Source organism: Pinus tabuliformis, chromosome J (genome assembly GCF_031772625.1).
Source record: "Pinus tabuliformis cultivar Carrire ecotype Pingquan chromosome J, CPIR1, whole genome shotgun sequence".
Lineage (NCBI taxonomy): Eukaryota > Viridiplantae > Streptophyta > Pinopsida > Pinales > Pinaceae > Pinus > Pinus tabuliformis.
In genome coordinates, this window is record NC_142295.1 from 1,352,027,194 (window position 1) to 1,352,044,093 (window position 16,900).

The 16,900-nt window shown below is 40.9% G+C and overlaps 1 protein-coding gene across 6 annotated transcripts in view; it reads right to left on the minus strand.

The window, feature by feature from the left end:
• The window catches only part of LOC149232384 (uncharacterized), a 105,950-nt gene that overhangs the window by 62,125 nt on the left and 26,925 nt on the right, over positions 1–16,900 (minus strand). For 4 of the 6 annotated variants that reach the window (XR_016248141.1, XR_016248142.1, XR_016248143.1 and 1 more), the window contains exons 2-3: positions 9,531–11,134; positions 9,169–9,362 (exon numbers count right to left, since the gene is read on the minus strand). Coding sequence is in view for 1 of the 6 variants with exons in the window: in XM_089379397.1 (XP_089235523.1) it covers positions 9,169–9,362; positions 9,531–11,134 (1,798 nt within the window). In the remaining 5 variants the exon portion in view is untranslated. The remainder of the gene's footprint in view (positions 1–9,168; positions 9,363–9,530; positions 11,135–16,900) is intronic. The other 2 variants (XR_016248144.1, XR_016248145.1) reach the window with 1 other exon arrangement.

Genomic DNA, 16,900 nt, shown 5'->3' on the forward strand with positions numbered 1-16,900 from the left:
ATGACAAAGGTAAATAGAGCTGAGAGAACGCGAGCGAAGGTTGCAGGTGAGGTAAGAGTCAAGCGACTAGGCGAAGTCTAAGACTCTTAATTGGAATTTATAATTAAATTTTAATGACTTATTCATGCTTACAGTTTACAGTCACTATACTCCATGAATTAATTTGCCTTCAATTTGAACTTATCTCTTTCTCCATGTCTGTGACAAACCTTTTCTTGGCATGAATCTTTGAAAATTCCCTATGCCACAATCACCATGACTTTAATACCATGTTAAATATATGCAAGAGACAAGCAGGAGAAACTAGATGATATATCAATGTGCTACTAAATTACTAGTGGTGTTGTCTATATACGTAGCAAGTTCCATTATTCATTTTAGGAACCAATCAATTAATTCACTAAATACATTAACATAAATATCATTTATTATATATAATTTATTTCACTTTATGACACTGCTACTCTTGTACATAACAAGTGTTTTTCCTGAAATAAACATTACATGGCTAACTCATCTTTAACACTTAATGTTATAAGGTATATAGATGGGATGGTAATACTCTGTGCTTTGTAAATAATAGTGATTCGGAATAATTATGACATACATTACATTGATGACAAGTACAGCAAGGTTCTTAATTTCTAGACTCTTAATTTGGGTTTTATAATTAAATATTAATGACTTGTTCATGTTTACAGTTTTATTAAATTTTACTTTTAGTCTTTAAAGTTTAGCTGTTACTAGAATTTTGAAATGATTCATCATGCATTGTAGAATGATTATCTAGACAGTAGTAGATTGTAGGTTGTAGCAGACTAGTAGTACTTCTTAAGTTCTTGACAATGGGCAATGATGACGAGATTTGTTTTTGTGATGTGCAACGATGATTAGATAGTATTAGACTTTAATATTTTAATTTGTAATTTGAATTTCAAAATTAGAAGTTGTTCTAATTTTTATATTTTAATTTATCATTGATGTTTATGCTGAATTACTAAACTTTTTTTTAATTTTAATTTTTTTTAAAAGATAAAAATTAGTTGTCACACTTGCCGTCCCCAACCTATGGTCCCCTAAAAATTTGGGGGTGTGCTCTAGCCGTACAGGAAACTCACCCCTCCCCCGGTCCCCACAGCCAGTGCAACATAGATCATAAACCTAAATTTGACCTTCTATTTTGCGTTCTGGCCATAAGAAACCCTAGACGCCCTAGTTCTTGACTTCAAAATCATTTTAATATCATAAATTGTCTTGCTGATTTTTATTAAAGCCTAACTAAGGATGGACACCTTAGCTTTCTTGGCTGTTATATGCATCTAATATTTCAGAATTAGCTAGTTGTGTAAACCCAAATTTTGTCCATTGTTGAGGCCGTAAATTTACTTGCTTGTTACTTGTTTCGAGGGCCAAAATTTGCTGCTGTAATTTACCATTCTTTACACAAGTTTTATAGCAGCCATTAGTGTTTTCTTGATTTGTAGTATTTGGGGATATTCTTGCATTAAATATTGACTTGATAAGCCTTCTAACTTCTAAGCAGCCCTAGATCCACATCTACTCAAATCTGGAAATTATTTTGAATAACCACGATATCCTCACCTTGTTTGATATATTCTGTTGGTGGTAAATTGAGTAGCTATACAGGTGACCTTAGACTTGATTATGTCTTGTCTCAGGAACCCTAGAAGCAATCAGAGAAGCCTCCCTTGTGTTGGAGCCATCTTTCACTAAAACGAAGGAAGTTGTTCCTCAGTTGACAGTGGTAACACTTCTAATGTTCCACCAGTCTAAGCACCTTGTGAAGGCTTTACACTAGGGTACTAGATTTTGTGATAACAAACGTGATTAATGTAAAAATTTCTGTTTTCCCACCCCGATTTTCAGTTTCTCCTTATTTCTCCCATGTAGTTAAATGCCCATTCCCATAACCATACATTTAACAGACTGAAAAAATAAATATTGCTGAAAACACAAATTCTGGAAATTTTTCAGAATTCTGGAAATTGCAGAATTAAAAATCAGCAATTAAAAACAGCCATTAAAACACTGATATTTTTGGTCAACTTGACCCTGGAAAAACCCCCTACAACTCTTGGTGAAAACCAGTTTGAGAGCTCTTCTTTATTTCTGAAAATTGTCTTTTTACAGTGAGAATTATTCAGCAAAAAATCAGCAAGCAAATTTACAACTTATCTCCTTTCCCGTGCCTCACAGCAATCTGGAAATTACAGCAAACAGGACAGCAATAAATGTTGCACGACCTCCGTTTTGTGTGCAGAAAATCAGCAAACTGCTCCTCGATTTTTGTGCAAAAATCTGCCTTTCACTATGTGCTGAATCAGCTGTACAAATCTGCTCAACTACTGCCTTGGAATGTGTGCCAAGCTGCTGTCTCCTTCTCCTTCCTGCTCAGAAATCTCTCTTGCTCTCTTGCTCTCCTTCTCCCAATCTGCTCATGAAAGAATGAATGACCTTTTCCTCCTTTTCCTCCTTTAATATAACTCCAAGTGACTTTTGGGTGATCCAAGTGACTTTTGGGTGATCTCTAAATCCAATGGCTGAAATAGATTTAGATCAATTTTTAAATTCACCCCACTTTAATTCAACTTTAATAAAGACCCACTTAGTCATTTATTTCCAAAGTCACTTTTCCTTTCTAATTTTTCATTGACTTTATAAAAGTCACTTTAAAATTAGACTTAATAACTTTATCACTTAAAGTCACTTTTAAATTAGATTTAACTTTATAAAATTATAAAGTCACTTTAGGAGAAAAATTAAATTCTTTTGGACACTTTTCCCTAGGCCAAAGATCAAAGCCTAAGGGAACCACCTGTCCTCCGGTACCAAATTTCAACACTCCCTCTTACCGAGGAAGGTGTTCCTCACCACACCCATCTTGTCTCTGAAGTAGACATGCTTGCCCCGTGGTAAGGCTTTGGTAAGGATATCTGCAACCTGCTCATCAGTGGAAATATACTCAAGCTTCACAGCTCCCTTCTGAACATAGTCTCTGATGAAATGATATCTGATCCCGATATGCTTTGACCTGTCATGAAATACTGGATTCTCCGTGAGTTTAATGCAACTCTGATTATCACAGTAAATCACTGAAGGTCTCAACGGCTGACCAAATAAGCCAAACAACATCTTGCGAAGCCAGATGGCCTCACAACTAGCTAGACTGGCTGCCATATACTCTGCTTCCGCTGAACTCAGTGCTACTGACTGCTGCTTCCGGCTGAACCATGACACTACTGCTGAACCCAACCCAAAACAACACCCTGAAGTGCTCTTCCTATCAGAAGCACAACCTGCCCAATCAGAATCAGTGTATCCTGCCAATCTCACTCCATCTCCCTGCCTGTAGTCCAGACCATAATCCACTGTCCCCTGCAAGTACCGCAAAATGTGTTTTGCAGCCACCCAGTGAACCTTCCTAGGCTCACACATAAACTGACTCATCGTGTTGACTGCAAAACAGATATCTGGTCTAGTGTTGACCAAATACATCAAGGAACCAATCAGCTGCCTGTACAATGTGGGATCCACCAACTCGGAATCCGAAGCATGAAGCTTCTTCCAGTTGGTGATCATCGGTGTCGACATGGGTTACAATCCTCCATGTGGAATCTGCTAAGGATGTCCACAATATACTTCCCCTGCCCCAGGAAGAAATGCCCCTCCTCCTGCCACACCTCCAAACCCAAAAAGTAATGCATCAAGCCGATGTCCTTCATCTCAAACTCCGCCGCAAGATCTCTCTTGCAGTGCTCTATGAGTCTCTCTGCACCTGTAATGATCAAGTCATCCACATACAGCACCAGAATGAGAGGCTCCTCACCAATCACAATAAAGTAAAGGTTCGGATCTGCCTCACTCTTTGTGAAACCCATCCCCTGCAAGTATGCATCTATCCTGGAGTACCAAGCTCTGGGAGCTTGCTTCAGGCCATAAAGGGCCTTCTTCAATCTGCACACATGGGACTCCTTCCCATGCACCTCAAAGCCCTGTGGCTGCTCAATGTACACCTCCTCCTGTATGAAGCCATTGAGAAATGCGGTCTTCACATCCATCTGGTGGATCTTCCAACCCATCTCTGCTGCTATCGATATAATGGAGCGGATCGAAGTATATCGAGCCACGGGAGCTAAGGTCTCCTCATAATCAACTCCCTCTACCTGGGAGAACCCTCTAGCCACAAACCTCGCTTTGAATTTCTCAATGCTGCCATCTGCAGCATGCTTTACCTTGTAAAGCCATCTGGAAGTAACCACGGGTTTGCCCTCAGGCCTCGGCACCACCTCCCAAACATCATTCTTCATGATAGAAGAATACTCCTCCTGCATGGCCTCTCTCCAGACCTGTTGGCTAGCTGCCTCCTCATAGCTAGAAGGCTCAGAGTCAAGGATGCTGGTAACCATCGCCATATAACTACAAAACCTCTCAGGTGGTCTACTCTCTCTGACCGGCCTCTTCGGCTCAGCAACAGATGTGGCATCTCTCAAGGTGTCCTGAAGCCACTTGGGCTTCCTCTTCCCTGAGCGCACTTCTTCCACCGGAGAATGAAACTCCTCCTCCTCATCATCATCAGTAGCCTGAACTCCTGACTGTCTGTCTGCTGTCCTCCTGCCTGCACCTGAACCTGTAGAAGCTGAGGTACCGTGTGAACTGTCCATCAGTGGACTCCCTAGTGAACTGCTCTGTGAACTGCTCTGCATGCTGCCCGGAGCACCACCCCTCTGGCTCGATGAGCCACTGCTCACTGACGGACCTGACATCCTCATAGATGTACCTCCGGATCCTCCTGATCCCTGCCCACTGGATCCCTGCGACTGACTCAACTGCTGCTGAGGGTCTGGCTGATCCAGATACTCTAACTCCCGTGACCTCCTAAAGGCCCTGTCCTCCTCGAACTTCACATCCCGTCTGACAACAACTCTCCTCTGTGCAGGAATGTAAATCCGAAAGGCCTTTGAGGTCTCACTGTAGCCCACAAAGATACCCTTCTCTGCGGTGGGCTCTAGTTTGGTCCTCTTCTCCTTGGGTATATAGGAGTATGTAATGCATCCAAAGATATGAAGATGACCAAGATCAGGCTTCTTCCCAGAGAAAGCCTCCTCCGGAGTCATGTGCCCCAAGGCACGATGCGGACTCCTGTTCTGCAAGTAAACAGCTGTGTTGCAGGCCTCTGCCCACAAGAACAATGGCAACCCCTGATCATGTAACATAGCTTTGGCAGCCTCTATGATGGATCTGTTCTTCCTCTCCGCAACCCCGTTCTGCTGGGGGTTGTAAGGAACAGTGAACTCCCTCCTAATGCCTGCCTCCGCACAATAGTCAACAAACTCTCCAAGGGTGTACTCTCCTCCATTGTCCGACCTCAAGGACTTGATCTTTCGGCCTGTCTGTGTCTCCACAAGAGCTCTGAACTCCTGAAACCGCTTGAAGACCTCACTCTTGGTCTTCAAGAAATAAATCCAGGTCCTCCTGGAGTGATCATCAATGAATAAAACATAGTACTCATACCCACTCAAGGAAACATGAGACATCCGACCGCTCACATCGGAATGAATCAAATCAAGTATCCCCGTCGCTCTGCTGTCACTGCTGGGAAAAGGGGATTTGGCAAATTTGCCCATCGCACAACCTCTGCAAGTATCAAAGTGATCAGTACTGAAATCTGGCACACCTGTAGTGATCTCCCGCAATGTCCTCAAGGCTCCATGATACATATGTCCCATCCTGCGGTGCCAAATCTCACACAGCTCAGAACTGCTAGCTCTGCTGTCGGTACTACTGCTCAATGCCAAAAGGGGCTGAAATGCAAACTTGTACACCTTTGCATGGCGTACACCTATCACTCTAGCTGAATCAGCTGGAGTGTCCCTGGGATACATCAACACCTGTCCTCCCCTGAACAGTACGTCATATCCTCTGTCCTCCAAAGCTGAGACGGATATGAGGTTCTTCCTCATCCCTGGCACATAAAGAACCTCTGACACCTTCAAGGGAGGTTTGGACTCCCTCTGAAATGTCACTGTCCCCACCCCGACTGCTCTAACAACTCTGTCATCACCGAGTACTACCTCAATATCAGTGCCACTCTCTGAAAGCTCTGAGAAGTACTCACGGACTCCTGTCATGTGACGTGAAGCCCCACTGTCCACATACCAAATACCTGTAGATGCTCCGCTAATCGAGGGAAAAGCATGCTCCCTCTGAACCTGTGTGGCAGGTGATCCTGCACTAGAGGACTCACATGTAGTGAACGCAAACTTCCGGTCAAAACGACCTGCAAAGTCCTCAATCTCAGCTGAAGCTGCCACGTCCTGGTTCTTTCCCTTCTTCTTCTTCTTCTCCGGACACACAACTGCATAGTGTCCCATCTTTTGACAATTCCAACACTTCACCTTGGAATAGTCCTTCTGTGTGTTCCCCGGTTTACCTTTACCTTTGCCTTTGCCCCCACCACTGCTTGTGGAAGCCTGCTTCTTCCCTTTGCCTTTCTTGCCTCCTGCCACCAGTGCTACATCCTCATCCTGCTCAACTGGCTTGGCTGCCCCAAGCTGTCCTTTCTGATCTCTGTCTGAATGCAATCATCCCAAAACCTCTCCCATGTGGGAAGGGTCTCACGTGCACAAACCCCATCAGCAAAGTTCAACCATGAACGGGGGAGGCCATTCACTGCAATACGCACCAACTCAGTGGATGGAATGGCCTCTCCAATCGCTGCCAACTCATCTCTCACATTGGTAATCTTTGTGAGATATCCAGCTGCACTATCATTACCCATCTTAATGTTCTTCAGCTTCTCCTTCAGGACCATCTTCCGGTTCTCATTGGTACTCTGGTAGAGATTGGACAATGTTGTCCACATCTCATGGGCATTGCTCTTTCCTCTCACATGAGGAATGCAATGGTCTTTGATTCCGTCTAGAATCAGCCTCTTACCTTTATTGTTCTTCTTTTTATACTCAGCCAACTGAGTAACATCAGTGGGCACAACAACAGGGTTCTGTGCGGTATGCACCATGATATCCCAGACTTCTGCCTCCTCAAAGATACTCTGCATTCTCTCCTTCCAAACGCTGTAATTTATATGCCCATCCAGCCTATCCTCCACCCTCAATCCCAATGACATCCTGCTGTCCTAAAACTGAAAAATAGCACTGCTGTAGTAAAGATAAAACTGTTGTTTATGAAAAAATCAGCTTGCTGGAATTTTCTGAGTGAAAAATCAGCAACTGTAATTTTTCCTTTTGCTGTCCCAAACTGCCCTTCAGCACTCAAGCTCTGATACCATGTAAAAATTTCTATTTTCCCACCCCGGTTTTCAATTTCTCCTTATTTCTCCCATGTAGTTAAATGCCCATTCCCATAACCATACATTTAACAGACTGAAAAAATAAATATTGCTGAAAACACAAATTCTGGAAATTTTTCAGAATGCTGGAAATTGCAGAATTAAAAATCAGCAATTAAAAACAGCCATTAAAACACATTAAAACACTGATATTTTTGGTCAACTTGACCCTGGAAAAACCCCCTACAACTCTTGGGGAAAACCAGTTTGAGAGCTCTTCTTTATTTCTGAAAATTGTCTTTTTACAGTGAGAATTATTCAGCAAAAAATCAGCAAGCAAATTTACAACTTATCTCCTTTCCCGTGCCTCACAGCAATCTGGAAATTACAGCAAACAGGACAGCAATAAATGTTGTACGACCTCCGTTTTGTGTGCAGAAAAATCAGCAAACTGCTCCTCGATTTTTGTGCAAAAATCTGCCTTTCACTATGTGCTGAATCAGCTGTACAAATCTGCTCAACTGCTGCCTTGGAATGTGTGCCAAGCTGTTGTCTCCTTCTCCTTCCTGCTCAGAAATCTCTCTTGCTCTCTTGCTCTCCTTCTCCCAATCTGCTCATGAAAGAATGAATGACCTTTTCCTCCTTTTCCTCCTTTAATATAACTCCAAGTGACTTTTGGGTGATCTCTAAATCCAATGGCTGAAATAGATTTAGATCAATGGTTGAGATTAAATGCTCATTTAAATCTCACTTTCTATTTTTTAATTCACCCCACTTTAATAAAGACCCACTTAGTCATTTATTTCCAAAGTCACTTTTCCTTTCTAATTTTTCATTGACTTTATAAAAGTCACTTTAAAATTAGACTTTATAACTTTATCACTTAAAGTCACTTTTAAATTAGATTTAACTTTATAAAATTATAAAGTCACTTTAGGAGAAAAATTAAATTCTTTTGGACACTTTTCCCTAGGCCAAAGATCAAAGCCTAAGGGAACCACCTGTCCTCCGGTACCAAATTTCAACAATTAATAGCAATCATGTAGCAAAGAAAAATATTGTCACGGATAATTTCAGACTATAATGATGTATACTTTAGAACTCTATCTTTGTGCTCCCTTTTGTAGGATCTGTGATAGTTGCTTGTCACCACTAGTCAATAACCATTGATGACGGTCTCTATCTTTCAACACATGCTGTCTTTTGACCAGCTCTGCCAATCAATTAATTGACTGGCTCAGACAATGTCTATGTGACTCCAACCTACTTGACCATGTCAAAATTGTTAGTGACTCAAAACTAGAAACTTGGACATTAAATTTTTCCACTGTATTTTTAGCATCACCCACGTACATACATAAATGAAGATCTCTCCCAGCCCAAACTGCGAATGCAACTTGCTTCTTTTGGTGCAAAAAAAAACTTTAAATCTCTCTCCATATATGTTATGAAAGGAGAAGTGCAATTTCCATCTTGTCCTATTGAGATTACACACTACAGTATGTACGTGTAATGTTTCCTTATAACTAGGGGAAAAAGACCTGACGAGAGAGGCTTTCCATGCAAGTGAAGAAACCATGAGGATTGACTTTGAGACCATTTGTTGATAGGTGTCAATCATTAAACACTGGGCAAACCTAAATATATATAGTTACACTCCCATTTCCTCACATGATGGATTGACCTCTTGACCATATGCTGGCAGATGCCAATCACTAATCATTGACCAAACCTAGAAAGACACAGTTTACTCTTTCACTTCTCTCATGATGGTGTATGATCCATTCATTAAAATGAAATTTAGACAATCGCTGAAATGAAGAAAACATGATTAGTAATTATGCAGCAAAATAGCTCACCTTCAAATAGCGCATGGCAGACTTCCTCTTTGGTGACATTCAATGCCCGTAAAAGTATGGCCAAGTTTTGAGACTTTTTGGGGTCCAGAAGGTGCAGGTTCTGGCTAGGAGGAATAACTGACTGCTTCGCAACTCCAGAACTCGGTTTTGTGGAATTGTACCCAAAGAGAGTCTCAATCATTTCTTCATTGAATCTGCCCATGCCAATTTAATAGTCTTAGCAATGAACATTAGTTCTTCCAAATCGATATATTTTATTTTATGAAATACAGGACATGCAAAAATAGGACTGAGTTATATCTGACATTCTATAATGGAAAAAACCATTTCATGATACAACAAAGTTAAGAAAATATTCTTACTGAAAAGATCCCGCTCTAATCTTGTCCCAAACCATAGAATGATCAGGATTTGCTTGAACTTTATCCCAGTGAAAAGGCTTCAGTTTGCGCTGCAGGTTCCCATCTTCCCCTTCTGCATTTAAATGCCCTGCAGAAACTCCAGTACCAAAAGCACTTTGTGCAGCAGATGACATTGGTTGACCAGCCTTTGAACGTGGTGGCAAAGGAGGAGGTATCTTAGAGCTCTTTGCTGGTGTAGGAGGTGGCATTGGTACATTAGACTTGCCCTTCGCAGGTGCAACAGGCACAGAAGATGGGGATTTGTATGATGATGGTGGAGGAGGTGGAGATTTTTTCATTGGTGGTGGTGGCGGAGGAGGTGAGGATTTATTTATTGGTGGTGGTGGTGGTGGTGGTGGGGGAGATGTAGATTTTACAGGTGAATGTGCAGAAGGGGTATCCAGTGGCAGTAGAAGTGAAGGTGGTTCACACAATGAAGGGATTTGAGTATGAGTAGACTGCAAATGAGGATGGGAGGAGAGAGCAGGTCTTATTGGTCGTGAGGCAGTATTTTGCAATGCATGAAATGGCACTGGAGAATCTGAAGATGAGGGATGTATGAATGTTGAATGTATTTGTGAAACTTCTTGGGATGGTTGTGTAGAGGAGATGTCTGTCCTGGATGCAGAGATATGTAGATGGTTCCCTTCATTGAAGGAAGACAACTGCATTCCTCCTGCTTTGCCTGTTTCCAAAGAAGCTACTTTATGTGAATTTCCAGTGGAATTTTCTACTGTTCCCCACTTAAACCCATTTGATTCACCATAGAAATGATTGACCGATCCATTGTCCATACTTGGAAATAGAAGAGGACTCTCATCCTTGTGCTCATTCGACCCATGCCGACCAGTGGCACATTTTTGGCAGAAGTAAAAAAACACTCCTGCAAGTGCAAAAGTTGATATTGCAGTAATAACAACAGCCACAACAACTGTCTTAGAGTTGCCACTCTTCTTGCCTAATTGTTCAATAGGTGGTGAGTTCGAAATATGTGTAGGTAAAGGAAAGGGTGAATGTCGAACTGAAGGCAAAACTGTTATCAATGACGGCGATGGGCTGGGACCATCATACTTATCAGGAGGTGTGGCCTTGGGTGATGGAGAAACAGCTGTGGTGGGCGGCTCAGCAGGAGCTAACGCATGCATGGCAGATATTTCTAGAGGAGGACTGTGTGAAAGAATTTTCTCATCAGTGTGAAAACCAAGTAGGACTCTTAGACGATCAAGGGGCCATAGCATGTTTGAATTTTCATCTTCCCCAGAAACAGCTCTGATTTTAAACTTGTCATGATTGCCATATACTGGATCGACAGAAGATGTAATGGCACCAGGTTTATGGAGAGCAACAGGAAGAAAACTGCTCTTCTTAGGTGGTAGGTTACTTATTGTCTTTGATAAAGTATGCTGAAACCTAGAATCAGTATCGTGAATCTGTCCTACAGCATCAACACATCTTCCTCTGTGAGAAAAGTAATACAAGTCCCCTCTGTCAACATCCTTTCCTTCAAGTTGTGCTAACTCACAATTGGTTTCTAGCTGCTCAATCTGCAGACAGGCATTGCAATCCTGATGTAAGGAGAACCACCATCAAAATAAATACGTAATAAGCCAAGGCAAAGAAAACATTCAAGCAGTTATTAAAAAATCATATATATTAGAATGACACAATAGGATATGTGCAACTCTCACATGACTATATTTTTTACCTGTTACTGCAATAGGAAAATTGGTTTTCATAACAAAATCTGATTTAATGGCCGATTGCAAAAGGTCTAGCATAAAATTCACAATAGCAAAAGAAATTTAGCTTGCTGATCATAATTAGGAATACCGAATATCCATTTCAAAGCTGAAACAGGATCATTTTTCTGTTGGACATTGGATAAACCAAAGCTCCCTGTGTTTCACGACATGAACTAACCGCCTCTCGTGGATCCTTATCTCTGGCGATGCGATCGTTGACTAACACTGCGGGTTTTGGTCTAACGGCAATCATGATTCCCAAGAAGTGGTATCAGAACATAGGTCACGAGTTCGATACGCACTCGTCTCGCGTTGGGGGGATATTGTTGGACATTGGATAAACCAACGCTCCCTGTGTGTTTCACGACATGGACTAACTGCCTCTCGTGGATCCTTACCTCTGGCAATGCGATCGTTGACTAACACCTCCAGGTTTTGGTCTAACGGCAATCGTTATTCCCAACATTTTCTCTGACATACAAATTGCTCTTAGCTCCCCTACCTATATAAGTAAACTAGTCAACATATCAGAAAATGGCTTCACATGGAAATCTATGTGCTCTTCTGCTTAGGAAAGATAAGAAGTTGCTTTCTTTGATTAATGGAAAAAGCATTGACCAAGCTACCTTACTTTCAATGTCAATTCTATTTGCACATATGCCACTTGGCATTCCTCCACTTTTATGTGTGGTACTACATAGCACGCTTACTTTATTGAAATATCAAGGAAACGGCAAAATCATGATTGTTTACAAGCTTTCCAAGACCCTTGCATACAAAATACAATACTTTGCTATAGTGATCAATTTTGCTTTTGTAGTGTCTTCACCTCAGGTTCGAATAATATTGCAAAAAGCTCAAACTAAGATACGGCTAATACCAAGCTATGATGGCTAAATTACTCATATAGCCCTGCCAAACCTGTTCAATCTTCTTACAGACATTGTATGGACATTATGTTGAAGTTTCTAAGTTTACTTAATTTGGAAACCCTTCATGCACTTTTCCTGATTTATTCCTACCTACTTGTTAATTTTTCTTTAACAAGTTATTTACAAAGTAAATACTGAAAATAAACACCAGTGCATGCTCAACATATTACAGATCAACAACTAAAAGAAACAAGAACAAACACACCACATGACACCATTATTTTTGGACCAATGTCCCTAGAAAAACCCAATGTGGGAAAACCGGTGCAGCTATCTGAGGGTTTTCTTATTAAGCAATATCAGAGTACAATCTGGGTGCCGAAACTGGCCTACCCAACAGAGAATTTACTTAGCAGCTATACCTCACAGTTTGAGAGAAATCTCCTGGCTGAAACCCCAAAAAATCCTTCCAGCAGTTCCTCAACACAAAACTGCTCTGCAACACCAGCGTTTGTCCAATCTGGACTGCGTCAGCCCCTCTCTGTCTCACATCGACCCTGTGTCAGCCTTTCTAGGCCTGCGTCAGCCCCAGGAGGCCCCGCGTCAGCTCTGGGAGCCTCTGCGTCAGCTGCGCTGGCCCCTCTAGTACTCTGCGCAGCACTTGGCTGCCTTTGCGTGGCCCTGTGTGAGCCCTTGCTGACACTGCGTCACCCTCCTCGGCTACTGTGCTGCTCTCCCAGCACAATCTTTGCCTTCTTTGTTTCTCTATACTCAATGACCCTCAACTACTCTCCCAATCACTGATTCTATCTCTCTTGGCAAACCCCGCTCTAGAGAATAGAATGACTGATCATCTGGTGTACTTTCCAAGTGACCCTCAAGCCTCCTCTTATACTTTTCATGTTGACATCTCAACGGCCGAGATTAAGTCCCTAATCAACGGCTAAGATTAGATCTGGCTTGATCCATGTCTTTTGGACCATTCTAACACAGATTCATATTAATACAGATTAATATTTTATTTTCCCTAAGTTTAGACTTAGGGACTTCATTAAAAATATTAATTATTTTAATATCTCCTGATCTGTTTAGAATCTGCCCAAACCCTTTCTGGGTATTGGAGATCTCATGTGCCCCAACCTCTCCACCAAATTTTGTGGCTAGAGCACATTCAATGCTACCCCAAATCAACACATTATCTAGCAACCCTCAATGCCTTTCAAATTCAAACCAATCATAATTGCTCCAGATTATAGTTTTAATAACTAGCCCAGTTGGAACCGGAAACGGTCAAACCGACCACCAACCTAGAGCAGTGGACCAATTTTGTACCAAACTAGTGAGAATTGGCTAGTCCCATCCTGAACCAGATATACTGTAAAAACCTAACTCCTAAACCCTAAAAAAAATTGATTCCTGAACCCTAGCAACATTGACAATCAATGGTAATGTTAAATTCTTAAAGTAGAAATTGGCATTACCTTTATCAAGATGTTTGAGAGTGGTTCCAACTTTATCAAACTTCATATGGAGAAAGTGAATTTCATATCCCACTTAGGATTGGTAGAATTGCAACATTTTCACTGAATTCTATCATGTATGAGTATGTGATAGGTAGTTAATTAAGAGCGTCAAGCCCTTTATGTACATTGATGTTCGTGGTATTGATTGTTGAACTCCTGTAACGTTAGTGATATTAATTGTTGAACTCCTCTACAATGGCCTTAACAAAAATGCACACTTCACTCCCACCAAAATCATTATTTAGGCATGTTAAGCTTTTTTTACAATATTATAAAGTTGAGGAGATGAACCCTTCACTTAAATCAAAATGATTGGTTATGCATGTTAAGCTTTTTCTACCATATTATAAGGTTGACAAATCTAAGAAAATTGAAGACTCTAAGCCAGATGATGTTTATTAAGCTCTTATTGATGATCCGATTTCTAGTAATGGTGACGAGTTTAATGAGTAATCAGGTTGATCAATGATTTGTAGTAGGTGAGTGGCCCAGGTTGTAGTATGGTTTTTCAACTCTAGAGGTCATTTAGAGCCTCATTTATTATATATTTTGTCATTGATATGTATTGTTCTTAGTGCCATTTTGTTATATTAACCCTTACATGGTATATAAATGAGCAAACTTTGCATATTTTGTCTCTTATGATTTGGAACCATGATTTGCAATCTTAAAAATAATTTTTTCACTAAAAATTAATTATTTTGTGTATTTTTTTTAAAACCAGTTCACTAAATATGTTAAATTTCCGTAAAACTTTGCAACTGCTTAGATGAACGATCCAATGTTGCGAACATCACGATTAGGATTAAATCGGCATGGGTCAGATATCGGAAAAAATCGTAAAAGTTGGGATAAAATCGATAAAAAATCGGCAAAAAAAAATACAAAAATCAAGATTTTAAGGAAAAAACCACGATTTTTCGAAAAAATCACAATTAAATAGCGATTTTTTCAAAATGAAAAAAAATCGTCAATTTAATTGTTTCAAGCAAAAAATCGTGATTTTTGCAACACTAGAACGATTTGAAACAACTTTCTTTTACCAAGACCCGGAATTTCTTAACACTTATAAGGAGCGGAATTAACATAGAGATAAAAACATAGTCACACAATTTACACAATAATTTATCTTGGGAAATCCAACTGGGAAAACCCTCCTTTGTTGTATATTTTATTGATAAAACTTGAGCAATGAGATCTTTTACAAGGAAATCTGAGAACAACCTTGTTCTCTGTTGTACTAGCTTAAACTCCCTGCAAAACACTTGATTCCAACTCCTAAACCTTGTGCACCAACAGCCCTATTTCTAGCGCTCTAGGGCCTAAATATGTGCCACAAAAGCTCCTATTTTGTAGCGTAGCAGGTCCCTATTTCTGTGCGCACCAAGTCTCCTATTATATAGGACACAACTCCTAAATCTATGTGCAAATCAGCTTAATAACCTGTGCTTTCTTGAATCTTGCTCCTCATGTCCATGCACACCACAAGCAAAGAGGTCTCTCTCTCACTAACTCGTGACGCTTGCTTTGTCTCACAACCTTGTGCACAAAACAATAATGAATACATGTGCCTTCGTCCTCCTTTTATTGATTCGATCCATGCTAAAATTGGCAGGTCACAAATTTAGAACTAGTGGTTAACAAGTCAACTGAGTCGAACTAGTTCCTCTCTTCAATCATAACTTGTAGTTACAACTCGTGTTTCCTTCAATCAAGGACTAAAGCTCCACTCGTCCTATTCTAAATTTATAACTACCACTAGATCTATAGTCCAACTGAAGACGGTCCACGTAACTAGTCCTCTAACACTACGCATGAATTCACCATCTCCACAAACTCGTCCATCATCAAAGGAAAGACAAACTCGATCTTTCTAGCTAAGGCATGAGCCAGAGAAGACCTTCTCTCGCTACACTTTTCAACACTCCCTCTTAGCGAGGAAGGTACTTCTGGAAGAAACTCTTCCACCTGGATATGTCTCCAACACTACCACATTCCTCGTTGTTGCAACTGCTCCCTCTGAACTAAAAAACTTCCCTACTTTCTTCTGCGGAATCTAATCTAAAGACCTATTCTTTCCAACCATGCTCTGCTAGTCTATCACCTCAGTCATAAGTGCCATGTACCCCATGTATCTATGTGACTACTTACTCTAGCTGAAGGTGGTACTGCTTCCTAAACAACTCTTCTTCCTATTTGGCTCGAACTCTCCCTATACTGGGTGTCACTGACTGAGTGGCTGCCTCCACTCGCCCTAGGCTCTGCTCCTCATCAGCTTGTTGATCAGCCCAATTGCCAACTAACCGAAACTCACACTGAGATACTGGTCGAGGCTCCTTCTTAAGAAGCTTCTTCTCAGGTACTCTAACTTGCTCTTGCTCTAAGGACTCCCTCAAAGCTCTGCTCTCCTCAACCATAACTTCTCTACTTTTCGCACTTCTTGCCTTGCTGCTCAAGGTCGCGCCTATCTCTACTTGGAACTTGTAGAGATTCTTCATCCTCACACCTATCTTCTTCTTACATCCAGAAGCTAAGTGCTAGAGGTAGGCCTTACCTCGGCTGAAGATGACATCATAACCCTTGTCCTCAAATGTAGCTACTGAAACAAGGTTTTGTTTCTGGCCTAGAACATAGAGGACATCTCTGAGATGGAGAGAGCTACCTAAGTCCCTCTCAACTGTGATATGACCTTAGTCCTAGGAACGTCATACTGTTATCCAAAGAATCGTTCTTTATACTATAGTGCAAGCCTTCTACTTGATATGTGTTGTTCACTAATTGGTCAATCTTGTGCTGGTCTCTATACTGATCTATGCTTTGATACCATGTTAAATTTCCACGAACTCTGCAACTACTTAGATGAATGATCTAAAACTAACTTTCTTTCACCAAGACGCACTTAACACTTATAAGCAGCAGAATAAACACAGTCACACAATTTACACTAATTTTTCTTGGGAAACCCAACTAGGAAAGCCCTCTTCTTTGTTGTAGTATTTTATTAATAAAACTTGAGCAATGAAATCTCTTACAAGGCAATATTAGAATAACCTTGTTCTTTGTTGTACTAACTTAAACTCCCTACAAAACACTGGATTCCAGCTCCTAAACCTTGTGCACTAGCAACCCTATTTCCTAGTGCACTAGGGCCTAAATTTGTGCCACAAAAACTCCTATTTTGTAGCACAGTCCCT